General features: G+C 45.4%; 1 protein-coding gene across 3 annotated transcripts in view; it reads right to left on the bottom strand.

Annotated features, from left to right (window-relative positions):
• The window catches only part of DLC1 (DLC1 Rho GTPase activating protein), a 353,596-nt gene that overhangs the window by 66,892 nt on the left and 258,980 nt on the right, over positions 1-27,724 (bottom strand). Inside the window, exon 1 of one of the 3 annotated variants that reach the window (XM_081959780.1) lies at positions 1,407-1,606. The exons of the other annotated variants lie outside the window; for them this stretch is intronic. Within the exon in view, the coding sequence (XP_081815906.1) occupies positions 1,407-1,479 (73 nt within the window). The 5' untranslated portion in view covers positions 1,480-1,606. Of the gene's footprint in view, positions 1-1,406; positions 1,607-27,724 lie in introns of those variants that run through there. 3 annotated transcript variants of the gene reach the window in all.

Raw genomic sequence — 27,724 nt, 5'->3', positions numbered from 1 at the left:
CATGGTTTCAACCAAGCAAGGATTCCTTCCTTTTTCCTGTTTCCCTAGCAGCCTTGGACTAAAATGTTAAATACAGAAGGGAAGTCGCCCCCCCCCCCGCCCCCATATGCTCTGCCAGATTGCTGGACTACAAGGCCTGTAATTCCCAGCCGGTATGACTGATGGCTATAGAAATGCTTGAAATTATACATCTGGTTGATGTAGACTAGATTGAGTGGATTGGCTGCCTTGGGGTTTATCTTCATTAAATAAACCAGAAGTTGGAGGAAAGAAAGTATGTTAAATAACAGTGTGCATCTTGGCCTTAATTACTACTATTATTATTATCCTTATTTCTCCCTTGGACTTTTAATTCTACACTAGTGGTGACCTTCACAAGAAAGGACAGAAGTAAAAAAAAACCATTCAGAATTGCTAAAAGCAGAGAACTGAACAAAATTCTGCAGAAAATAAAATGCACAGGACTTCATGTCTGCCTAGATCAGGGGTGTCCAAACTTGGGAACTTTAAGACTTGTGGAGTTCAACTCCCAGCTGGCTGAGGAATTCTGGGAGTTGAAGTCCACAAGTCTTAACAGTTCCCAAGTTTGGATGCCCCTGACCTAGATAAAATAGGCAGCTAGGTAACAAGAGCAATGAAGGGTCTCCACCCCCCCCTCCCAATGAGCGGCATGGAAACGTTTCATTACTGAGGGAAAATGCAAACCGCGAATAAGTTATGACAGGGAAGCCAGAGGAGTTTGAGCAGGAGCAGACGCGGGGGTGAAATAAACCAGACCCGTCGAGAAATGCAGAACGAGGGAAGCCTTTTCCCTCCGCCCGAAGGGCTTGCAATGCCCGCTTTGCCTACGTGCGGAGAGGAAGGTCTTCTTCGCCCTTTCGACTCTGCCCAGCGCAAGGCGCAAACCACGGGAAGGACCAGCACCCCAGACTCGCGCGCGCACAAATAAAGCGGCGGGTGGGGTTGGGGGGGGGGTTGTCCCTTCGCAAGAGCCTCCACTCATGCCGTCGGGACCGGCTCCTGCGCGATCCCCGCGCTCAGCTGCGAAGGATCCGGCGCCGGGGAAAGCCACCCAAGAGGGTCTCCAACGCAACCGACTTGCCATCCATCCATAAAGTTCGCTCTCCCAACAACTCCCCTTGCTTTAATTGAACGTCATCTCCACTCTGCGTTCCCCACCGCCGGCTTGTTCGGGAGCGAACCCCCTTTTTTCCCCTCCGAGCATGTGCAGAGCGCCGCAGCCCCCCCCACCCTCAAAAAACCCAGCTTCGTCCCCGGAGCAGCGAAGCTTCTCCCGCCCCCAAATCTCGATCCCCAACTTTGTCTTGTCCTTCGAAGGAGAGAAAGAAGCCGCCGCTCAAGCCGCGCACGCCGGCTTGGCTGCCCGAGCCCCTCCGCTTGCTTACGTGTGAGGATCATGATCCGCCGTCGCTTGGCTGCCCACGCCCGGGAGAAGGTCGTCGCCGCCGCCAGCTGCATGCAAAGAGCGGGCTTCGTCCGTCCCCCCAGGATTGTTCCCACGCTGGCTCCGCGGGGCAGCGCCTCAGCTCATCTTCCTCGCTGCCGCGCGCGACTCCAGGCTCGGCCAGCGGTGCGAACCCTTCAGGCGCCAGGCAGGCAAAAGGCGGCGCCGGGCCGGCAAAGGCATCGCCCCACCTCCTTCGCTCCAGGTCCCTTCCCGTCAAGGAAGCGGCGCGGCAGCCTCCGGGGCCACCCTCCCCCCGCGGGGGCTCCGCCGAGGAGATCCGGGAGGAAAGGCGGCAGGCGCCTCGTGCGTGGGCCGGCCTCGGAAACCGACCCCTCCACTGAAGAGAAGGACCAGGGTGGGGGTGGGAGTGGGGAGACGCACGACAGCGGTGCTCCAATATTTGAGGGGCTGCCGCAGAGAGGAAGGGGAATTCGGTCTATTTTCCAAAGCACCCGAAGGCCAGACAAGGAATAATGGATGGAAACTAATCAAGGGAGAGAGATTCGATCTAGAAATAAGGAGAATTTTTCTGAGAACAATCAACCCATGGAACAGAAGTTGCCTTCAGAAGTTGTGGGGGCTTCATCACTGGAGGCTTTCAAGAAGAGACTGGACTGGCGTCTGTCAGAAATAGGTATAGGGCAGGGGTGTCCAAACTTGGCAACTTTAAGACTTGTGGACTTCAACTCCAACAGCAGAGCTGGCTGGGGAATTCTGGGAGTTAAAGTCCACAAGTCTTAAAGTTGCCAAGTTTGGACACCCCTGGTGTAGGGTCTGCTTGAGCAGGGGGTTGGACTAGATGACCTACAGGGTCCCGTCCAACTCTGTTATTCTGTTATATACAATAAACAAACGGCGGCGCAAGCCTCTCTCTTTCTCCTTGCACATCTCAAGGAATTCCCGCTGACCCGGATAAGTCGCTTGCTCTCCAGTATAGCTAGTGACCGAAGTTACAACAGCATTGAAAAAAAAAGATTTATGACCATTTTTCACACTTAGGATCATTGCAGCATCTCCATAGGGACGTGATTTACATTCGGATGCTTGACAGCTGGCTTACATTTAGGATGGCTGCAATGTCCCAGAGTCCTGTGATCCCATTTTGCGACCTCCTGACAAGCGAAGTCAATGGGGAAACCAGATTCGCTTAACAACTGTGTTCCTGATTTAAGTGCAGTGATTCACTTAACAACGTGGCGAGAAAAATCATGAAATGGGGCAAAACTCACAGCACATTTCTCTCAGCAACATAAATTTCGGGCTCAATTGCGGTCGTAAGTTGAGGACTGACTACTGGAATCTGAAGGTTGGCTTTTGATGGTGGGAGCACTACTGGTCTCTTTTGGCCTGACTTCAGGTAGTCTTCAACTTAACAACCATTCCTTTAGGGACTGTTTGAAGTTACAATGGCACTGTGGAAACTGACTTATAAACTGGTTTTCACACAAAACTCCATATTCCCATGGTCATGTGATCAAAATTTGGACACCTGGCAACTAGCATGTACTTATGACTGTTGCACTATCCAAGGGTCATATAATCACCATATAATCACCATTTGTAACCTTCCCAGCCAGTTTCCAAGAAGCAAACTCAATGGAGGAAGACAGATTCACTTAATGACCACATGATTCACTTAACAACTGTAGAGATTCACTTAACTGTGGCCAATAAGGTAAAATTTAACTTCAACAACTTAACAACTGCCTTGTTTAGCAACAAATAGCCTTTATTGTCATTGTATATCATGTATACAACGAAATCATGTATACAACGGAAAACAAAAGTATTGAGCTCAGTTGTGGTCATAAGTCGAGGACTATTTGTATTTTTTACATGAGATTAGTCGTAGTTTTGTAGGTGAAGAAACTGGAGAAAAAAGCCATTTTCTCCAGCCACGTATGAAGGTGAATTTATTGAAGTAATAGTTACACAGGGGAAGTTTTCTAGTTATCAAGTCACAAATCAGCCACAGCTGGCTATGTTTTGGTTTCTTACTTGTCAAGTACTTGCTTCTTACCCTTAATTTATGATTTATTGGGTTATGCAAACTCAGAACTACTGGGATTAAACAGGGATAGTTGTGTTCACTTTTGCATACCGGCAAGGCTACAGTTCAGTGTTGTCAACACTATAGACTCTCTTTATCCAGCACCACCCATATTAATTCACACAGTGACTCATGAATGACACCTGGTGAAGGCTACCTCCAATGTTTCTTCTGTTTCGTTAGCGCCCTTGTAGGGCAGAAGGTCTCAACTTTAGCTACTCGTAAGATGTGCGGACTTCAACTCCGAGAATTCCGAGCTGGCTGGGGAATTCTGGGAGTTGGAGTCCATACATATTAGTTGTACAGAAGTGGAAGGCCATATGAAGGGTGGGTTGCTACCGGCATTAGTGCCGATTCGGTGCATAAATTTTTTTGCACGCACACGCTTTGTTCACACACACACACCCAACGCGTGCTGTGCGTGGGTGCACATTTGCAACTAAAAAGTTGTAGAACTTTTTAGTTGTAAATGTAGAAAAGTTGCAAATGTAGAAAAGGGGAAAAAATACTTTTCTGCAATGGAGATTGTTCTGCGCATATGCACAACCAAAAATCAAGATGGTGCCACCGACAATAGAACCGGTTCGGGTGCATGGGTGGCCGAGTTACTACCTACTCGCTGAACCAGTCTGAACCGGTAGGAACCCACCTGTGGTCCTTACATATTCGATACATATGCAACTTGTAATACATATTACACAGCGGTGGGATTCACTTACCTTCCTTACAGGCTCACAAATGTGAGCGCACACGCCTTGTCTGAGCATGCACAGTGCTTGCACATTACATGGGGTGGGTGGGCGGAGCCTCCCACAGCCGCCGCTACCGGTTCACCCGAACTGGAGGGAACTGGCTCTGATATTACAAGTTGGTAAGTTGAGAAACACTGCAAAAGAAGTTCAGGGTGATGGAGAAGATCTCCTTCTCTATAGCTTAGATATTTGTCTTAAACTTTTCTACTTTGTCTGACTCAGAATAATGGCTGAACCGTGCAAAGAGGAAGTTGAGCGGATGAGTGTCTCTACTCCACCACACACCCCGAGAGGGAGAGAGAGAGAGTTGTAGTCCTTAACTTACAACCACCATTGAACCCAAAAACCATGTTGCCAAGTGAGACATTTGTTAAATAAATTTTGCCTCATTTTTCTTGCCACCGTTGTTAAGTGAGTCACTGCAGTGGTTAACAACACTGTTGTTTAAGTGAATCTGGCTTTCCCATGGATTCAGAATTTCCCAAAAGTTGATCACATGACTGGGGGACATTACAACCATCATAAACATGAATGAGTTGTGAAGCTTCCAAATGTAAATATGTATATGTACAATTATATAATTATATAAAATCCAAAAGAATATAGCTGTCTATGAACACATTTTCATCCCACCTCTGGGAATAGAATTCAGGCAGGATCTGCTAGGAAGCTTAAAATTTCATACAGATATATGTGAGTGACCCCAAAATGCTTCAGGTACCAGTTCAAGCTGACTGATGCTATTCATTTGCCCTAGTTTAATACCACTGGCATCTATAACAGCGGAACAGATGTATCTTTCCCTTGAAATTAAACCTAATTCCTCAATTGAAGTTTAAAAAATTCACAGTCAAACCCAAAACCTAAATGTATGTGATAAAACAAACACATACATCTTGAATTAAAAAAAAACCAAAAATAATCATGGTTCAACATTCAATGCCATCCCTTAATTTAGAAAAGGACCCCAAAGGTATTTTACATGAAATGGTTTGTATTGGTATAGAGCAGGGGTGTCCAAACTTGGGAACTTTAAGACTTGTGGACCCTAACCCTAACCCTAACCCTAACCATAACCCATGCTGGCTGGGGAATTCTGGGAGCTAAAGTCCACAAGTCTTAAAGTTCCCAAGTTTGGACACCCCTGGTATAGAGGAACAAGCAGTGTTACAAACCCACACCTTAATTTTTGTAGCATGCCTCACTTCAGATTTTTGTTTTTGGAAAGGTATGTTGTACCCACAGCCTCACCTGCCCTTTTAGACCGGTATCTAAGACAAATCGTTCCTGTGCTTCAAGCAGCATATTGAAGGGAGGAGGAGGAGCTTCCTGGAGCAATGGCGGTCTGCCTGAGAGCTCCTTAGATCCACGAGCTCTTTTAAGGGAGCAGGGGTGCTGCCGGCCCCCTTTTTACATCATGGGGGCCAGGTGTCCAATAAACAGCCACCCTGGGTCTTTTTATGACCCAAGGGGGGTCTCCCAGGGTGGCTTGAAAACCTGGAAATAGCTCGGAGAGTGGACCGGTGAGCTGCCGATGAGAGACGCCGCCCAAAAACGCTGTTTGAGACCGGAGGAGTTGAATTCGCCGTTCTGGGAGCGGAGAGGTTTGGAGGAGCTCGGAAGAATGGTGAAAGGCGAAGAAACGGCGCCTGGAGCGTACGGGGGCGTGCTATTGTCGTTTTTGGAGGCTTGTGGCTTGGAGCGAGCTCTGGGGTGGCGGTGAATGGAAATGGCTGTCCCTGGGGCGGCGGCAATCCAAGCGGCGGCGGCGACGGCTGGAAAAACCGAACGCCAAATTCCCCGGCCTGCAGCAGATTGGAGAGATGTTGGAGATGCTGGAGGTCGAGTTGGGAGGATTGGAGGTCGATAGGACTGGATAGGACTGGAGCAGGAAGGACTGGAGGCCGGTAGGAGCGGCGTTGGGGCTTGTAATGGTTTGGCTGGAGTGCTTAGAACATGGATGCAGGCCTAGGCAAGACCTAAATGCCGAAGGCCTGGTAGGAGAAGGGCAGCATTCCAGGAGGCTGCTTGGAGGCTGGGGGGGAGGCTTGCTGGGAACTGGCAGGCTTGTTGGGAACTGGCAGGAGGTTTAACATCAGACCTGGCAGGGGAGTTTTTACCCCTGCCAGCCACCTCCTTGACTGTTCCGTTTACCCCCCCCTGCTGACTTTTGGACTAACAGCTGCCCCTGCTTTTCATCCGTGCGCGCCCTGGAGGTTTTTACCTCCCTATCTTCATCTGACTGACCATCTGCCCCTTGCCCATTATCAAGCAAAAATCCATCTACCCCTCGCCATCCACCACTGACCACCCACTAGCCCCCACTTACTGACCGGCACCTGACCATCTTATTATCATCACTACCCCCCGCTCATCTTGGACTGGACGATTCTCTTTGCACCGGTACCCGGCTTTTTCAATTTTACTGGACTCTGGCGTACGACCACACCATCTGCAGCACAGAGCCTAGGCCCTGATGAATTTTTAACAGCATATGTACTCTAGGCTAGACCTAATCCTACTGCGGGAATCCCCCCTCTCGCAGGTGTGGCCCTCCGCCCTTTCTAGGGCCCACCTTGATGATGGATTTATTAATCCCGAGAGGTGGAGGAAGCAGAGGCTTAGGGGTTTTTTAATTAAATGTTTTTTAAATTCTTTTAGGGGTTTAGGGGTTGGGGGGTAGGTGGGTCAGATCAGGAGCGATGACAGAGCCAGGTCACCAGGTGGGGTCTTGAGCAGAAGGAGCAGAGAGGAGGAGGGGGGAGAGGACATCATTCCTATACAGGGCTCCTTGATTCCAACAGTCGTAGGGAGGGGCAGATACGAGGACAGATTAACAACTCGCAGTCGGTTGGGAGACCGTGGGTGCTGGTTACACCCGGTCACTTGTACCAACCCCCGTGTTCTAGGTGGTCAGGATCTGCAGGCCCAGGGCCTGAGGCTGTTGTTATGCAATGCGAGGTCCGTTGTCAATAAGGCCCCCCTCATTCACGATCTAATTTTGGAGGGGGAGCCGGACCTCGCGGGAATAACGGAAACCTGGTTGGGCCACGAGGGAGGGTTACCCCTCGTGGAAATGTGCCCACCAGGTTACCAAGCATTTCACCAGTCCCGGGCCCGGGGAAGGGGCGGTGGGGTAGCAGTGATTATCCGGGAGGACTTAGAGCCGAGGGAGTCCACTGTGCCACAGACGTCCGGATGTGAATCCCTTGTTGTGAAATGGGGCCCTGGGAGGCAGATGGGCCTGCTGATAGTATACCTGGCTCCCTGCCATACATCAGCGACCCTGCCTGAGCTCCTCGAGCTGATCTCATCGGTGGCGGTTGAGACCCCCAAACTTTTAGTGATGGGGGATTTTAACCTGCCGTCGGTGGGAGAAGCATCAGAGGGGGCTCGGGAGTTCATGGCTTCCATGATAGCCATGGACCTGACTCAAATGATTCAGGGCCCGACACACGAGGGAGGTCACACCTTGGACCTTGTTTTTGTCTCTCGCCAGTGGTTGAGTGATCTGGGAGGAGTGAATTTAACCATCACCCCTCTGTCATGGTCAGATCACTCACTCCTCTGTCTTGACTTCCCTGGTGCTACCCCTCGCTGCGGGGAGGCGGAACCGGAAAACACTAGATGGTTCCACCCCAGGCGCTTGATGGAACCAGACAGGTTCCAGACGGAGCTTGGGCCACCTCCTGCAGCCCTGACCCGCCCTCGGGTAGAGGACCTGGTGGTCGCGTGGAATAATGCGACTACCGGGGCCTTGAACCGGGTGGCGCCTTTGCGGCCTCTCAGGCGGCAACGATCCGCCCTGGCTCCTTGGTTTACCGAGGAGCTAAGGGTGATGAAGCGCCGCAAGAGATGCCTAGAGAGTTGTTGGAGATCCTCCCGATCCGAATTTGACCGAGCACAGGTACGAGCCCATTTAAGGACGTACCTAGTGGCATTGAGAACGGCCAAACGTCAATATTGTGCCGCTCTCATTGCATCCGCAGAGAACCACCCTGCCGCCCTGTTTCGGGTGTCCCGCTCTCTTCTGTTTCAGAGGCCACGAGAGGCCCCTTTACAGGGTAGGACAGAGGAGTTTGGGAAATATCTGCAGGATAAAGTCGCTCAAATCCGGAAGGATTGGGTCCCCTTCAGTGGCCCAGTCGAGACGCCAGTGGCGAGTCTTGAGAAACCTTTTTGGGAGGAGTTTGACTTGGTTGTCATCGAGGATTTGGACAGATTGCGTGGACGACTGCGACCTACCACATGTTTGCTGGACCCGTGTCCCTCCTGGCTTGTACTGGCATCCTGGGAGGTTACACGCGACTGGCTCCTGGGCCTAGTGAACGCTTCGTTGGGTGAGGGGTCTCTCCTGGCCGCCTTGAAAGAGGCGGTGGTGAGACCCTTGCTCAAGAAGCCTTCCCTGGACCCTACGGAGCTGGCCAATTATCGTCCTGTCTCCAACCTTCCCTTTTTGGCGAAGGTTGTAGAGAGTGTGGTGGCTTCTCAGTTTCCACGACATCTGGAGGAGAATGATTATCTAGACCCGCGCCAGTCCGGCTTTCGCCCTGGGCACAGCACAGAGATGGCCTTGGTCGCGTTGGTAGATGATCTCTGGAGGGCCAGAGATAGGGGTTGTTCCTCTATCCTAGTCCTATTAGACCTCTCGGCGGCTTTTGATACCATCGACCATGGTATCCTGTTGCACCGACTGGAGGGGTTGGGGGTCTGGGGCACTGTTTTGCGGTGGTTCGGCTCCTACCTCTCCGGCCCGACGCAACGTGTGTTGGCAGGGGAGCAGAGGTCGACCCTAAGCCCCCTTACTTGTGGGGTGCCACAGGGGTCGGTCCTCTCGCCACTCCTGTTCAACACATACATGAAGCCGCTGGGTGAGATCATCCGTGGTTTTGGGGTGGGATATCATCTGTACGCTGATGATACTCAGCTGTACATTTCCACCCCGAACCACCCCAACGAGGCCGTCGAAGTGATGTCCCGGTGTGTGGAAGCCGTACGGGTCTGGATGGATGACAACCGACTCAGGCTCAACCCTTCCAAGACGGAGTGGCTGTGGGTTCCGGCTCCCCGGTTCAACCAGATAATTCCATCTCTGGCCATTGGGGGCATTCAACTCGCCCCCGTGGAGCGGGCGCGCAATTTGGGCGTCCTCCTGGATGCCAGGCTGTCCATGGATGAACATGTGACAGCCGTGGCCAGGGGGGCGTTCCACCAGGTTCGCCTGGTGCGCCAATTGCGCCCCCTATTGGACCGGGACGCCCTACGCACAGTCACCCATGCGCTGGTGACGTCTCGCCTGGACTACTGTAACGCTCTCTACATGGGGCTTCCCTTGAAATGCACTCGGAGACTGCAGTTGGTCCAGAATGCGGCCGCGCGGGTGATTATGGGGAGTACTAAGTACTCCCATGTGACACCTCTCCTGCGCGAGCTGCACTGGCTTCCTGTGGTCTATCGAGTGCGTTTCAAGGTCTTGATTACGATCTTTAAAGCGCTCCATGGCTCAGGACCTAGTTACCTGCGGGATCGTATTCTGCCCCATACATCCCTACGACCCATCCGCTCGCACAGAGAGGGACTTCTCCAGGTGCCGTCCACCAGACAGTGCCATGGGGCGGCGCCTAGGAGCAGAGCCTTCTCTGTGGCGGGCCCAGCCCTGTGGAATGACCTCCCCCCGGATATTAGGACCACTACTGACCTCCGCTCCTTCCGTGTTAAGCTCAAGACCCACCTTTTCCAAATAGCTGGCCTGGCTCAACCATAACTTCGTAACGCTCCTGATGGGTTTTTTTAATTTAGTAATTTTATTTAAGGGGATTTTAAATTGTGTTTTTAAGTGTGTTTTTAGTTGTGTTTTTAATTGTCTTTCACTTAGAAGTCAACTCTCCTCCATGCACATACGTATATGTCCCTGTTCTTTTTGTATATATGTTTGTCTTATGTGTATTTTTATCCGTTTTGATTGTACGCCGCCCCGAGTCCTTCGGGAGAGGGTGCGGCTAATCAAATAAAATTATTATTATTATTATTATTATTATTATTATTATTATTATTATTATTATTATTATTATTATTATTATTATTATTAAGAATTGATGCTAGTTTCCCAAATACTCTTCTGGTTCATACTAAGGCTTCTGCAGCAAAGATCTTGGGGTGGGGGGATCTGATTCACTACGAAAACATTTGTTTTTGGTTGTTTAGCTGAATACTTTCAGCATAACTCAACTTTTAGGGATTTGGTGGTGCTAATCTGACATGTAAAGACCAATAAGGCATGCCACCCTGCGCAAGTGAAGCAAACTTTATTCCTTCTGACATGCCTCCTTACTTAGATGGATTGCAACCTATTTGTTTTTAAATAGAGGAAATTGTAGCATTGTTCTCACCGTAATTCTTCAACTGCTGACTTTGCGGTATTAGTCACAGGCAGCATCACTATATTCTTAAAATTGATTTCCCTATTAGCGTTAGCAATGAGAAAGCACCGTTTGGAGTGATTCATAGTGGGCTCAGGATTTTCAATCTTCCTCAGAAAATTTTGCTTTATTCTCGACAGGGCTCTCTTGCTCATTGTGCCGGCATCAGAGGTGGTATTCAGCAGGTTCTGAACAGTTCTGGAGAACCAATAGCGGGAATTTTGAGTAGTTCGGAGAACCGGCAAATACCACCTCTGACTGGCCCCGCCCCCATCTATTCTCTGCCTCCCCAGTCCCAGCTGATCTGGAGGGAATGGGGATTTTGCAGTAACCTTCCGCTGGAGTGGAATGGGAATATAGATTTTACAACATCCTTCCCCAGCCGCCAAGCCTTGCCCACAGAACTGGTAGTAAAAAAAATTGAATCCCACCACTGGTTTGTAGGCCTATTTCAATCTTTTGCAACTATGTGTTTCCACGTCACATTGAAACATTTGTCAATGAAACAAAGCCACACCCACCAAGCCGTGCCACGCTGACCAAGCCACGCCCACAGAACCGGTAGTACAAATTTTTGAATCCCACCATTGGCTGACAAATGTGTGTGTGTGTGTGTGTGTGTATGTGTGTGTGGTGTTGGATTTGTGCTGATAAATAAATAAAGGGAGACTAGTATAGATCTATTTCAAGCTATTTAGCTCTTATCAGCTAGCCATACCCTTACTGGGATTTGAACCTATTTGGGCATACCAGGGGTTGTAACACAAATACACACACACACACACACACATATATATGCTGGTTTTGTTGTATTCGGGTCTTTTCCCGTGTAAGATTGAGATTGTCTTTGCAACGTTTCGGCAAGATCTCACTTGCCATCTTCAAGTGAGATCTTGCCGAAAAGTTGCAAAGACAATCTCAATCTTACACGGGAAAAGACCCGAATACAACAAAACCAGCATATATATATATATAGGTAGAGGCAGGGGTGGGTTGCTACAAGCATGCATGCCTAATGCGCGCTCCGCATGCGTGTGCATATACACCTAAAAAACGTTAGAAAACAGAAAAAAAATTGCATTTCTGCAATTGAGATTGTCCTGCTCAGGCTAGAACCGGTTCGGGTCCGAACTGGTAAGAACCCACCTCTGTACGGAGGGTGTCATTATATGTACAGTACATGATTTTACTGCCCTCTAGTAATTATAGTTTAATTCCTTAACACAGAAGGTGGTAAATCACCTTCTTGTTTTGTGATCCACTGCTTAAGACACAATAAGAGAAGTGAAAACTTTTTAATATGGTTCCTAGATCTGGCTACAAAAATCTGCATATCTAGTGAATAGCAGCAAAAGGGGGGGGGAAACACACTTTCTATTGGCAGCCACCTAGCAGTTGTCCAGATTTTTGTTTGTAAACAAACAAATGGATCATCAAACAATTCAACGCAGAGTTGAATTGTTCACTTAGTGACCGAAGTTACACCAGTGTTGAAAAAATTGATTTGTGACCGTTTTTCACAGTTATGACCATTGCAGCATCCCCATGGTCAGGTGTTTTACATTCGGAGGCTTAACAACTGACTCACATTTATGACGGCTGCCGTGTCCCGGCGTCATGGAATCCCGTTTTGCGACCTTCTGACAAGCAAAGTCAATGGGGAAGCCAGATTCACTGAACAAACGTGTTACCAACTTAGCAACTGCAGTGAGTCACTTCGCAATTGTGGCAAGAAAATGGGGCAAAGCTCACTTAACACATTTCTCACTTAGCATCATAAATGTTGGCCTCAATTGTGGTCGTAGGTTGAGGACTACCTGTCCTATCCTGGTTGGTACAGCCTTGCTCTATAAGTGGGGGAGAGATTCTTCTTAAGATACATGCTAAGTTTCCCCTATTTATGTATTATGGCTTGATTTGAAAAAGGCATTGCTGTGCAATCTGAATAAGCCATTTTCTGACAAAAAAGCAGACCTTACTCCGTCTGTGCTGGCAGGTTACATTATTGTTCCTGGAAACCCTTGGAAGTCCCAGGCCTTTCGTTTGCTTTAATAGATAACAAGAGAATGAAACCCAAAGTTTGCCTTTTCATGGATTATTGAGTCTGTCAATTATCTTTGTCATGTTTTTAGTGGTCCAGCTCTATTTGCCTATCGTTGACAGTTATTCAGAATAGTTGAAGCTTAGGATTTAGCTGACCCACCGGATGAAAAACGTTCCTAGGGGTCTATGTAGTACCCTAACATAATATTTGCCGTTGGGTACTTGAGCTGTCAGCATTATATTTCAGCAGAAAGGCAAGGATATTAGTTTTTTTTTTTGAGTCAATGTATTCTGGTGACTGCCATTTCAGAACTTTCCTTAGGAAGATTTTCAGGATTGGTTTATCATTGCCTACTTTCTAGGGCTGAGACAGTGTGACTGGCTCAAGGTCACCCAGTTGGCTTTATGTGGGACTAGAACTCAAGAGTCTTCTGGTTTCCAGCATGATGCCTTTAGATCCATGGTGGCAAACCTACGGCACGCATGCACAGGTGGCACGGGGAGCCCTCTCTGCGGGCACCTGAGCTTTTGCCCTGGCTCTGCATGTGCCTCCTGCTGGCCAGCTGATTTTTGGGTCTCTGCTGCGCATGCGTGCATGCGGGAGATGCTCACACATGCATGTCTGTGGATAGGGCGTTTGCGGGGTGGTTGTGCATGCATGGGAGTTGCACACGAATGCACAGGGTTGTGGCACATGTGGGGGGGATTGTGCACACATGCACAGGGGGTCACCAGGGGTCACATGCACATGTGCAAGGGAGTGGGGGGACAGGGAAGTCACGCACACATGTATGGGGGGGTGAGGTGCATGCGGGGCAGTTTCACGTGCATGCACAGGACGCTGGTTGGGGGGTGTCGCTGCCTTTAGACTATGCCAAAGTGGCTCTCAGAGAGGCAAGTTACAGTAGTTAACTATATTAACTGACACCAAATAAATCTCTCTCTTAGGGGCTTATTTCAGGCTTAATTTCTCTTTCTTAAATGTTCTCAAATAATCGTCAAATAATTTGATTTGATAGTAAAATGTAGGTATGGAAGATAAGTAGAAAAAGTTCACACAGAAGCAAGTAGTAGTTTTTGCTTCAAAAATATAGCACTGGTAGCGGTGATTATTGGCATCACATTATTTCCACATTATCTTCATTCTTGGAGGCATCTAGCCTGACTTGGGTCCAGCTGTGGCACAACCCTAGCAAATCCCAAACTCACAAAAACTTTCATTTCGGATTACCAAATAAATAAATAAATCCCCTTTCAAGAAGTTGTCTCTTTAGAGTGAGAGAATGTTTTAAAGACCACAACAGCAATAGCAGCAGTGTTGCCTTTGTTCTGAGTGTGAACGATGCTATGAATCTGGACACTCTTCCTTTTGTATTCGAGGATTTTAATATTATGAAGTAGGAGTCACAGGCTGTCCCGTGGAGAAAAAGTTAATGATCCTGTACTGATTTGTAGGTCATGCCTATTGACGAAAGGGAGATCCCTTCAAAGGACCGTACAGCCGTGTGTTTAATGGAGTCACGAGAGTTCACGAAGGATGGCAGAGTATTTACGAAAGTATCCTGCAGGCAGATTTATTCCCTTCGAGGTACGTTGTATTTTCAGTAGCCCTAGCAGGATGGAAAATTGATAATAAGGACGGCATTGTGTCCTCTTTTCCCTTTAGGGCCCAAATGCCCCTCCTCCCTTCCTATTGCTAAATGCGTGCTTTTAATCAGTGCATCTTTTAAACGCAGGCTTCAGAGTGGTAGCAATTGGTAACAGACCTTAGGATTCCCTATTGCTAATGTGGAGTTGTGAAAGGTATTAGTCCATTTCCACAAACATGGTATAAACATCTTCCAAGCATAAAGCATGTTAGATGTCTCATGAAGCTTCAGGCTGTGTGTTTTTTTTTATTTGATTAGGCTGTGACACTCAGCATACTCAGAATTTGTCTTTCTTAATTGTTCTCAATAATTGTTCTCGATAATTCATTTGATAATACAAATGTAGGTGTGGAAGATATGTAGAGAAAGTTTATAAAGAAGCAAGTCATCGGTTTTGCTTCAAAATTTTAGAAATGGTAGTAGTGATAATTATTTGCATCACATCCTATTTTGCTTCCAGAAGCTCAAAGCATTTCTTCTATCTTCCCTTCCTTCCATGTGATCCTTCTTCTCTTCTCTTCTATGTTCCTTTATCTCTTCTATGATCCTTAATCTCTCTTCTACGTTCCCTTCCTTCCATCTAATCCTCATACCAATTATAAAACCTTAGTAAGACCACACCTGGAATTCTGCATCCAGTTTTGATCACTACATTACAAAAAAGATGTTTGGACTTTGGAAAAAGTGCAAAGAAGAGCAACAAAGCCTGGAGACTAAAACATATGAAGAACGGTTGCAGGATTTGGGTATGGCTAGTCAAGAAAAAAGAAGGACTAGGGGTGACATGATAGCAGTGTACCAATATTTGAGGGTCTGCCACAAAGATGAAGGGGGTCAACCTATTTTTCAAAGTACCAAAAGGCAAGAGAAGAAGGAATGGATGGAAACTAAGCAACCTGGAATTAAGGAGCACCTTCCTAACAGTGAGAACAATTAACTACTGGAACAGCTTGGCTTCAGAAGTTGTGGCTGCTGCATCACTGGAGGCTTTTACTGGACAACCACTTGTCTGAAATGGTATAAGGTCCCCAAGGGATTCGACTAGAAGACCTCCAAGGCCCCTTCCAGCTCTATCTGATCGAATTGGGGATAATCCAAAGGATAATTTTGAGAGATGGTGGCTGTTCGAAAATTGGCTGATCTCCATCATCATTTAACTTGACTCTCCCCAATTTTAGTCTTAACTAATATGAGAGATTGAAATTCAGAAGACAAAGAGGAACCAAAGTGAAAAAGATGTGTAGGCTATATCAAGGTCGTTCTAATCACCACTGGAAATGTGAAGAACACAAAAGGACATTTCATCATGCACAAGGTACCCATGAAAAAGGGAAAAGATACTTTCCCCTTTTGGATAGAAATATGTACAGTGATGCAGAGAGTTTAAAAATTGAAACTAGATTTTTTTCTCATTAGGACTTATGGACACTCAATTAGGAAAGGTTCTTGGATGATTGGCTTTATGTAGCCCAAAGATGGAAGACTACAGAAACACAAAAAATGGAGGAATGAATTGTGAAGATGGCTGAGTTTGCGGAAATGGCAAACTGAATTGAAGAGAGAACTACCAATATTTTTAAATCATTGTGGAGAATGAATGGATTCTTCCTTTTGAATATTGTGCTGTATGTATTGTACAAACCAGTGGTGGGATTCAATTTTTTTTTTACTACTGATTCTGTGGGAATGGCTTGGTGGGCATGGCAGGGGAAGGATACTGTAAAATCCCCATTCCCTCCCCACTCCAGGGGAAGGTTGCTGCAAAATCCCCATTCCCTCCCAATCAGCTGGGACTCAGGAGGCAGAGAATAGATGGGGACAGGGCCAATCAGAGGTGCTATTTACTGGTTCTCTGAACTACTCAAAATTTCCGCTACCAGTTCTCCAGAACTGGTCAGAACCTGCTGAATACTACCTCTAGAACAAACACCAGAATGACTATTTTTCATTTAAATGTAACCAAGATAGGAACTTAGTCCATCTTTTTCAGGGTGTCTTGAAGAGAATCAGCACTTAGAAAAAAGTTTTTCAATGAGAACAGAAAATTAGCAGGTAGCAATTTTGTAAGAGAACAGTCTGATCTGAAAAACGCCACATAAGGTACAGTCAATCTTCTTCAAGGTGCCAGTTTTCACTGATAGTTGTGTTACTAAATCACAGTTGATTCAGGAAAAGTCATAACTTTTCCTAATTTTTCCTTTGGGTCTATTTTCCGTTTCCTTTATTGAGTGTGAGAAATAGACAAGAAATCTGATAGAGAGGAATAGCTTTACTTCTCAATAGAAAAGTACCACATTTTTCGGACTATAAGATGTTCCTGAGTATAAGATGCACCTACCTTTTGGGGAGGAGAACAAGAAAATAAATCTGCCTCTGCCTCCCAACATCCCTCTGGTATTCATCTGGCCCATTCACCGCGTCCCTTTCACCGCATCCCTTTCACCGCATCCCATTTGCTGCATCCTGTTCTCCATGGTGGCCCATTTGCAGCCTCCACCCATTTGCCGTGACCAGTACACCATGGCGCATTTGCTGCCGCCGCCACCTATTCGCCACCTTGGCCCCTTCACTGCTGCCGCCGTGGCCCATTCTAGAACAGGTGATTGGTGCCGCACCAGCCCCCTTCCCCTCGCCGCAATATTTGCTGTATAAGACACACAGACATTTCCACCCACTTTTTTGGGGGGAAGGAAAGTGCATCTTATACTCCGAAAAATACAGTATATGGCCAATTTCCAGAGTGCAACCTGGCAACCTTAGAAAAGGTTTTGGCAAAGTTAATCCATGATGAAAAAGGAATATTGAAACATTTCATAAATGAACCCTGTAATAATACTAATGAAAGCTTACATGTGTGCTGTGCTAGGGTTCATTTGGAGTAATACAATCTAACTGTTCAGCAAGGCTATTCAGCCTTCTAACATATGTCAGCGAAACATGGACGCTAACCTCACATGCGATACAAAAGCCACGAGTGGCACAGACAGCCACAGAAAGATACATGCTCGGCATCATAGTAGGACCTGAACATGGATTAGAAAACAAGCAAAAATATATGATGCCCTGAAGAATAAAAGCATGGATATGGAAATGGGCTGGTCACATAACAAGAGCAACTAATGGCAAGTGGACGAAGGCAGTTATAGAATGGATCCTACTTGATAAAAAGCCTCCATGAAAGATCCATCCTAAAACAAGATGGATCGATTGACACCAGCAAGCATTGTGGGCCCAAATGGCAAAGGAAAGCGCAAATCCAGTGGTGGGTTTCCATTTTTTTAACTACCGGTTTGCTCGCACATACACGCGACGCTTCTGCGCATGCGAAGAAGCGTCTGGGCGAGTGGGTGGAATCTCCCGTCACTGCTACTACCAGCAGAAACCCACTTCTGCTCAAGACTATATTAGTTGGAAACATGCGGAAAAGGCCCTCATCCTGCAGTGGATAGACAATGGCTAGAATGATGATGAGTCCATTATGATAAAGGAATATAGAATCATTTCATACATGAACCCTGTAATAATGCTAATAAAATCTTATATTTGTGCTGAGCTAAGGTTCATTCGGAGTAATACAACTTAGCTATTCACCAAGGCATTCAACATCCAATATAAAGCTCCACACTAATGGAATTTACTGCAGATCCAAGATTCTGGACAGCTAACAGCATCTACGATATTATTAGCAATCACAGAAAGGCTTAGCCATTTTATTTTTTCCTGATGGACGGCCCAATGCTTTGTAGTCCAGTATTTTTTTTCCCCCTCATCCATTAAGCTTATTTCCTCTGGAGGAAATAGGAATAAGCATTACCTAGCTTAGCTGGCCAATTATAGGAAAGGCTGCTGCTCATTTGGAGCCCCCCGGGGTGAAACTGTAGGATAGAGGAAATCATTTTAAACCGATAACTCAATAAAGCCCAATCACTATGGTAATTGAAACAAGCTTCCTTTCGGAGCGACTTTCATCACAGTTTTAAACAAAGCTTTTTTGGGGGGGGGGGGTGCTCTGTTGGGGAGAATAAGACGTAATATCTAAAATTAGCTTGTGGATTCAAGGATAGGAAATACTATTAGGACAAACAGGTCAAAAAATACAACAAAACCCGCACAACTCACAGAGATACTTGAGATAATGTATATGAATGAGCTTGATTTATTTATTTAGTTTGTCAAACGTATGAGATAACAGGTATAAGTATAAAGATGGACATGAACACAGGAACTGGGTATGAATAAATGGGGACAGTAGGACAGGGATGGTAGGCACGCTGGTGTGCTTATGCACGCCCGCTTTATGGACCTCTTAGGAATGGGGTGAGGTCCACGGTAGACAGTTTGAGGTTGAGGTTTTGGGGGTTTGAGGATGTAACAACAGTCAGGTAGTGCATTCCAGGCATTGACCACTCTGTTGCTGAAGTTCTGCAATTGAGTTTGGAGCAGTTAACCTTGAGTTTGTATCTATTGTTTGCCTGTGTATTATTGCGGTTGAAGCTGAAGCAGTCATTGACACGTAGGGCGTTGAGCAGACAATTTTGTGTCAGATTTGCATTTACTGGATCAATAAATTGATAGGAACTTATTCTTCCTCTGGCTTTTACATTTCTTCAGTGAAATTCTGCATAGGTAGAAATGAAAGTATATAGCGGTAATTCTAAATTGTTACAGCTTCAGAAATGCTGCATTCTGTGCACCCTAATTCTGATGGGACAAATTAATACAGAAACAGTACAGAAAATAATTGTGGTTAAATGGGTATAACAGGGACACAAATTCAAGTCAACTGATTGTTCTGTTCCAACCATATATGGCTTTCCCTTCTGAACCAAGAACACGAGTATCAAAGCATCTTCCTGTTATAATGTTAGCATTTGTGAAGATTGTGGTTGCACGGTATTTAATATGTTCCAGCCAGATAATCTGAGAATTGGGCCATGAGTGTATACACAGTTTAGTCTGGTACTTTAAGCCCACCCACACTTAAAACCAAGCCCTTGTATTCATTCTTTTGCATTTCTAAAATTCGGTCTTCTCCTAAAAGTGTTGCAACTGATGGACAGTGAAGACAACTGACAGATTGTTCGATGTGTGGTATATTATGCTACAATAGAACTTCCAAAAAGAATTCACATGTGGAATGGAAATCCTGGAGGTAAAATTACAAGCTCATGAGGGAGACCTCCCCACTGAACATGAAATGAGTCTGGCAGCAGATTCGGACAGTGAAGAGGTTGGGGAGGAACATGGTCCAATCCTGGAGTCTGGGGAAGGCTCTGATGAGGGCTCTGTGTTGGAGGCAGAGAGGGGGCCAGAGCCATATGCCAACTATCAGCTGCCTTCAGAGTCAGACATCAGTGAGGCAGACGAACAACTGGAGCCTGTTCTCAGTGTGCACATGTGCAGAGTTGCCAGATGGGAACAGCTAGGGAACAAGGGTTGACTTGGGAGTCAGGCTGTAGGTGGACGGTGAATGGCCCCTCCCATAGGGAATAAAAGAGGAGTGAAAGGGGAGTGGAATTTGCAGGAGACAATTAGTTCATTCCTGCATTCTTGCCAAGTATTGCGTTGTCTGAAAGATATCGACTTCAAGACTGATAAAGGTCAGAAATTGTGAACTATCTTGGAAGACTGTGGGCTGGGACTTTGCTGGAGAAAAATTCACTGTAAATTAAATAAAAGGGGCTTATCAGGACGAGGACTTGGCTTCGTGCTGCTGGGGAAGCCTAGGTGAGAACAGGTATATAGTTAGACCCTGACTTACAACCATTCATTTATTTTGCACTCAAAGTTACAACAGCTCTGAAAAAATGGCTTATGAGTGCTTCTTAAAGTTACGAGCGTTGCAGCCTCTTAACGGTCATGTGATCAAAATGTGGGCCCTTGACAAGTGGCATATATTTATGACTGTTCATAAAGATATGCCACTTGCCACCTGAGCTCTCCTGATCAGCATCTGTGACCTTTGCAGGTGGCTTTTGGCAAACAAAGTCAATGGATTTGCTTAATGACCAGATGATACACTTACCAAATGACACGATTCACTTAATACATGTGGCAAAAAAGATCGTAACATCAGGCACGATTTACTTAACAACTCACCTGGCTTAGTGATGGAAATTCTGTTCCCAGCTATGATCCTAAGTCCTAGACCAGGGCTCCCCAACCTTTCGGGCTTTGTGGACTGGTGGCAAGGGTTGGAGAGGAAATGGCTCAGTGTGAGCAGAAGTTGTCTGCGCTCGCACACACAGCTCCATTTGTATGAGTGACAGGCACTCATGCATTATTTGCACAAACAAAGTTTCACACTGGCGTGTGTGAGTGCCTGCTGCTTGCACAAATGGACCTGCTGTGTTCGCTCACCCACCACTTGCACGACCCAGTTCCAAACAGGCCACAGCCCAGTACCAGACCACTGCCTGGGGTGTTGGTGACCTCTGTTGTATACTAAAAGTCTATAGAGATTCTCAGTCATCCAGGTTGACTCAAAGGTGCTTTTTCAGGAAGCAGTTCGACTTCCTTGTTTCTTTTTTTTTTTGAAGACGTTTCGCTTCTCACCCAAGAAGCTTCTTCAGCTCTGACTGGATGGTGGGGAATGGAAGGATTTATATTCCTTGCAGACAGCTGGTCATTTGCATCCTTCTAGAGAGTGGTTGAGGCCACTTGGAGGTTTGTCTGTGTCCTCAGGGTCACCTGAGTAATGCTAATGGTTCCTGTGCTCTCCCTAGGCTCCTATAAAGCCTCTGGAACCTGGGGAGGGTGAAAAATGGCTTAAAAAAAGGCTGAAGTCAGCTGGCCAGCGCTCACGCATGCGTGCTGGCCAGCTGACAGAACAACGCCTTGCGTGCCCTGACAAATGGCTCCACGTGCCACCTGTGTCACGCGTGCCATAGGTTCGCCATCCCAGGTATAGACTTTCCTGCTTAGATATGGGATTGGACTAGACTTCCAAGGTGCCTTCCGATTCTATTCTGTATTCTGTAATGTCTTCAATTTTATCCACACAACAAAACCTTTGCCAAACCAATTTTTGAATACAGCTCATCCACCTAGAATCCACACTGTATATGAGACATTAACAGGATTGAGCGAGTCCAGAGATATTGCATGAGAAGAGTCCTCCACTCCCCTGCTCACAATAGAATCCCTTATACCCGCAGGCTTGGAATTTTGGGCTTAGACAATTAGAACTACGCCACCTTCAGTCTGACCTAAGCGTAGTACGTAAAATTATCTGCGACAATGTCCTACCTGTCAACGACTTCTTCAGCTTCAACCACAATAATACACGGGCAAACAATCAATAAAACTGAAGGTAAACCGCTTCAAACTCATTTGCAGAAAATACAACTTCAGCAACAGAGTGGTCAATGCCTGGAATGCTCTACCTGACTCCGTTGTTAGATCTTCTAACCCTCACAGCTTCAACCTCAAACTGTCTACTGTGGACCTCACTCCATTCCTAAGAGGTCCGTAAGGGGCCGTGCATAAGCACATCAGTGTGCCTACTATCCCTGTCCCCACTTATCTGTTCTTACTTCCTTTGTTCATGTTTATGTTCATACCAAAACTTGTTGTCTTGTAAATGTTTGACTGAGAAATAAATAAATAACAGCTACCCAATTAGGAACTACAAACTATGAAATGTACACCATCTTTTCAACTTTATCGCCTTTCCCCACAATTATAACACATTATGCCTTTGTATTCTTAGAGCTAAACAGCTTTCATGTTACTTGCTTAGTAGCAAGAAAATTGTATGGAAGCCCCCTTTGAGCTTATATACATTTGAAAGATCAGTGAGATGTACAGGGAAATGCATGGGTTATCCAGTTAACGCAAAGGATCTCCAGCGCCCATATAGAAAGGGATACTGTGTATTGAATGTACAGAATTCGTAAAGCAATATGGGTCCATTTGTGTTTCCAAAGATAAACCTAAAAGTCAGGTGCGCTTACTGAATTGTCTTCTCCTTAGTCAAATCATGCCAATACGTCCTTAGCATGACATATCAGTTTACGAAGTTAATTTATAAAAGACAGTTTGATGTTAAGGTTAAGGTGGTGGCCTAGGAATCAGCAGAGCCTATTAGTTCTAGGGTTTCCTCAGGTATGAAACTAGCTGGGTGATTTCAGGACAGGCCCTCTCAGCCACTTTATTTCACTCTATTGTTGTGAGAGAAAGAGGAAGCGGAAGCGTTAGATGTATGTGACGCCTTGACTTGACCAAAAAAAGAAAAAAGAAACTCTTTAAAGTGGAGATGTCCAACCTTGGCAACTTTAAGACTTGTGGACTTCAACTCCCAGAATTCCCCAGACAGCTCTCATTCCTGAAAGTTGCCAAGAGTGACACCCCTGCTTTAGCCTATTGGAAGAATTATGCTGTAGCACATGTTTCAAAAGATTTAGCAGACAGGGCAACTACCAAGGGAGTAATGAAGTAGCTGAAGCAGAGACATATGCCAAACGGGCTCTAAGACGCTGTCTTTCTGCTAATTATGTGAAAGACTTGCTTATGGACCTGGAGATCAGACAGTGGAGGATGGTAGGACAAATTATCTTTCTGCGTTGGATGTTCTATAGTCTTAGAACAGCTGTAGCAGTTAGACTTATATACCACTCCATAGTGCTTCACAACACGCTCTGAGCGGTTTACAATGTCAGCATACTGCCCCCTACAATCTGGGTCCTCCTCTTACTGGCTTCGGAAGGATGAATGGCTGAGTCAACTGTTAGACTGTCAGGATTGAACTTCAGGGTGTGGGTAGAATTAGCCTGTAATACTGCATTTCTAATCACTGTGCCACCAGGGCTCCAAGGCCCAAGATTCTGAAAAAAAATTTTTTTTTTGCAGTACAATTTGACTTGATCCAAAAAGAGCAGGAAGGATCAAAAGACCCAGAAAGCCAAAACTGTTGCTGGTTTGCATATTTGCTTAATCAGTTAAAGGAAGAAAAATACACAGATCTTTGCTTAAGGTCAGTGAGCAGACAATTACCCATGGCCATTTGATGTTGACAGCAATCTTATATCAAGGGACATAACGAAAATTAAATGTCCTTTTCTCTAATGAGGTATTTTTTCTTCTTCTGTGCAATAAATTGATTCCTATTTCAAAAAGCCACTGGGATGTATAAGAAATTGTAGAGCTTCTGTTGAGAGATAGAATAGAATAGAATAGAATAGAACAGAACAGAACAGAACAGAACAGAACAGAATTCTTTATTGGCCAAGTGTGATTGGACACACAAGGAATTTGTCTTTGGTGCATATGCTCTCAGTGTACCTAAGGAGAATAAAATACATTCTATTCTATTCTATCTCTCAACAGAAGCTCTACAATTCATCAAGAATAAAAAGATGCAACACCTAGTGATAGTCAAGGTTACTAAGAAGCTATCAAATCGAACTATGTAAACAAATAAAACCATATAAATTGAAAGACTATTAACATCTTCAAAAAACAATACAGATTTGACTGAGATCTGATTTCTAGACAGGAAGTATAAACAATGGCTTGAAAGGTATGTGTATAGACCCTTCGGACTGATTTACTGGCACCTCTCTAGAATCTGTCATGCGTGGCATATTGACCTCACAGACTTAATTACTGTAAGCTGGACGAGAAAGAACATAAGTTGCCCAGCCCACTGACAAGGACATCAAAGGACACATTATGGAAGGATAACCAGATCAACTGGAGAAAACCCCCAACCCCCCTCAAAAAAGTTTGTAGAGATCTTACACCTGGAGAACAATATAGACCTGGAATATGTTGAAGCAGAAGGTTCCAGGAGAGACGTTTTGATTATTCTCCACCTTTGACCTTTTTTTGTAGAAGAAAAAAACACAGGTCACTCAGTGGCACTGGACTTTGCTTTGTACACTTCAGGAAAACAGTCCCAAAGTCTCCAGTAGCAGAGCTAGGAAGGCTTAAGGTGAGTAATGAATTGGGATTGGATACTTAAAATTTTGCCCCTCACCAGCCTTTTAAAATAATTGCATTTTGAAAATTTAAGGAAGCATGGAATATTCAGAAAATATTTTTTTTAATCCATCTTTACCAAACAATTTCCAACATGGGGGCTTCTAGACATATAATTATATGAATGTAGTCCAGTTAAAGGTAAGGAAGGATGGTCTAGAGCAGGGGTCAGCAACCTGCAACTCTGGAGCCGCATGTGGCTCTTTCATCCCTCTGCTGTCGCTCCCTATCGCCCGTCAACTCCACAATTGATAGGGCTTTTGGTTAGGACAGGTAGAGGAAAAAGGACGCGGCTCTAGGGGACTCTATGGTGGGGGGATCAGACTTCTGGTTGGCAGAAGAAAAAGGACACTGTTCTAAGAGGAGACTCTATGGTGGTGAGGGAACTGTACTTCCAGTCGGCAGAGGAAAAAATGATGGCACACTAGGAGGAGACTCTATGGTGGGGGAATTGGATTTCTGGTCGGCTCCAGAATTGAACGGGGGGCTTCTGGGTAGGACTTTTGTGGCTCTTTGAGTGTTTAAAGTTGCTGATCCCTGATTTAGAACAAAGTAGCCCACCAAATAAAAGTGTGCCTACATTTTATTCCATTTAAATTTGAAGGAGCCACAATATTTAAATCCAAATAACGACTCTCGGTTGCTAGTTAGGAAGTGTTTGAGTCTGCATGAAATATCTTAGAATGGACAATACATTTCCCCCCCTTCCTTACAGCAGTCTTGAAAGTTTGCTGACACTACCAGCCACATTTCTTCCAGTACAATTTTTTTTCCCTAGGGAAAAGAAGGAAAACTGATGTCTTATTCTCTGGGCAGCTATTTTTGCTATTTCGTTCCTGCTTGATAATGCCAGGAATCAAAGCACATCTTGAGAACAGTAAGGCTTTTCATTGTCGCCTTTTATCCCTGCACGGCAAGTCACCACATCAGCTGAGAAATGAATTTCTAATAAAGCCTGGCTTAGAATCAGTGAATTCTCTCAAAAAGGCATTACACAGTGCCCAGTTTTCTGGTGGAGCGCACAACACTGAAACAGGCTTCATCTATTTGAACATCTCTAACCTCAGTGAACCTTAAAGTGGAATGCTGACATTGAGTGGCTTTCAGAAATGCTAACCCAACCACTGGGAAATGTTGTTTCCACATACCCCAAAGTATAAGACAATCCTATTATTTGTACAAGCTGTGTGCAAATTGAAAATTTATCCATGCTTTAAAAGCCACCCGGGGTTGTCACCAAAGAAAGATTTTGAATGAGATGGCAGGGGAAAAAACATAGGGAATAAAGCAATAGAGTTGTGTAAATCCCATGTAAAAGTTTTTTTGGTTTAGGTGCAGTGGTGGGTATCACATTTTATTACCACTGGTTTGCTCCATGCAGGCCCACTCACTTTGCACACATGCACCTGGCCTTCCACGCATGCACTTTGCTCATGCGTGCACCTTCCGCACATGTGCCTGGGCTTCAAAAACATGCCTAAATAGGACAGCATAGAGCCAGGGCAGGTGGGCTGGCCCACCCGTGATTTTTGCTACCAGTTCAGGCGAACTGGTCTGAACTGGCTGAATACCACCTCTGATTAGGTGTATCTCTTTAAAAGTAGTTGTGTCTTTTTTTCTGCGTTTGTTGACCTGCTTTGGAATTGGCTGCCAACCATCTTGAAATAAAGCGATGTGGTATGTGCATGAAGCAGCCATAGAAGTCGAGACAAATATATGCTTCTCTAACAATGTGAAAAGAGATCCTTTGTATGGGCTATTCTGCTTTCCGAGACATTTCTTTCAAAGGAATTGCACAGGCCATCATGAAGTATAATTTAATTTAGGTTAAATATAAATGAACATTAAATCACATCTGAAATATAGACAGAATTCCTTATCCGCTCTGCATGGATTAACAACATATGCGACTACCATAATGGGCGTGCTACTGTCACAAAATGTTCTGATGATTTTTTTAAAAAATTGTGATACCAATAATTTTGAAGCTTTGTATCCAGAGTTAGACAACCTGCGTGATCAAATAATTAAAAGGTGGGAAAGAGGGAATCAATACTGCATTGGAACTTTTCATGGTGTTTTCCTGAACCCCAGAGAGATGCTTTCTGCTTCTTAAAGAACTTATAGTCAACATTTGCCAAGAGTTACTTCCTTCTTCTATCAGTGGGTAAGACAGGAAGTAGGTTGGGTGGGTGGAATGTGATGCTGTACAACCATGAACAATATTTAGCTACACAAATTAGCAAAACAAATAAATAACATTTTTTTAAAAAAAACTATCATTAACTTGTGCCTCAAATAAATATATTCCTGCTCCTTACTATTGCGGTTTTCAGAATGTGATAATATATGTACAGACTGCAGCTGGTGTGCCTTTTACTTCCTAAAGCATTCCTGAGCTGCATTATTCCTCAGCTGCATCTGTGGACCAGACCATTGGTGGGATTCAAATTATTTTACTACCTGTTCTGTGGGCGAGGCTTGGTGGGCGTGGCATGGCTTGGTGGTATGGCAGGGGAAGGATACTGTAAAATCTCCATTCCCTCCCCACTCCAGGGGAAAGATACCGTAAAATCTCCATTCCCTCCCCACTCAAGGTGAAGGATACTGTAAAATCTCCATTCCCTCCCCATTCAAGGCGAAGAATACTGTAAAATCACAAATCCCACTCCACTCCAGAGGAAGGTTACTGCAAAATCCCCATTTCCTCCCAATCAGCTGAGACTCAGGAGGCAGAGAATAGATGGGAACAGAAGTGGTATTTACTGATTCTCCAAACTATTCAAAATTTCCACTACTGGTTCTTCAGAACTGGTCAGAACCTGCTGAATACCACCTTTGGACCAGACCAACGGTTTTTGTGACATTGGCTCAAGAAATGATGTGGAGATAGCGAATTCCACTGAAGTCAGTGGAGCCTGTTTCCAAATCATATTTTAAAGACCTTGGGGATTGCCAATAGTTTTTCTGTTTTTCCAGGAACATTATGTTTTAAAGGAACCAAACAATTAGATGTTCCTAGGAGAGCTAAATTAAGTTCTCAAGTCCAGGGATGCTTCTTTTTTTAAGGTAAATATGAGTCATATTTCTGACCACTGGAAAAGAAGAGTGCAAAGTCATAATTCTTTCCCCCTGGATTAAGCTTGGTTAATTATACCCACAGGGTTTAGCAAGGAAAGCTCTACAGATTATTTTTAAACGGAAGGTTTACCCCCTTATGGTGACCGGTAATGGAAGTTCTATTGTCCCTGTTATGAAACTACAGCTGCCACACTACACAAATTGATCATTATGCTGGATTCAATAGATGCACTGTCAGAACTGAACAGCCAATTGTGAAACTGAGTGACAAGGAACAAAGG

The sequence above is a fragment of the Natrix helvetica genome (assembly GCF_964273705.1).
Source record: "Natrix helvetica genome assembly, chromosome: 7".
Lineage (NCBI taxonomy): Eukaryota > Metazoa > Chordata > Lepidosauria > Squamata > Natricidae > Natrix > Natrix helvetica.
Note: the sequence above shows the minus strand (reverse complement) of the source record. Positions and strands in the feature narration are given on the sequence as shown.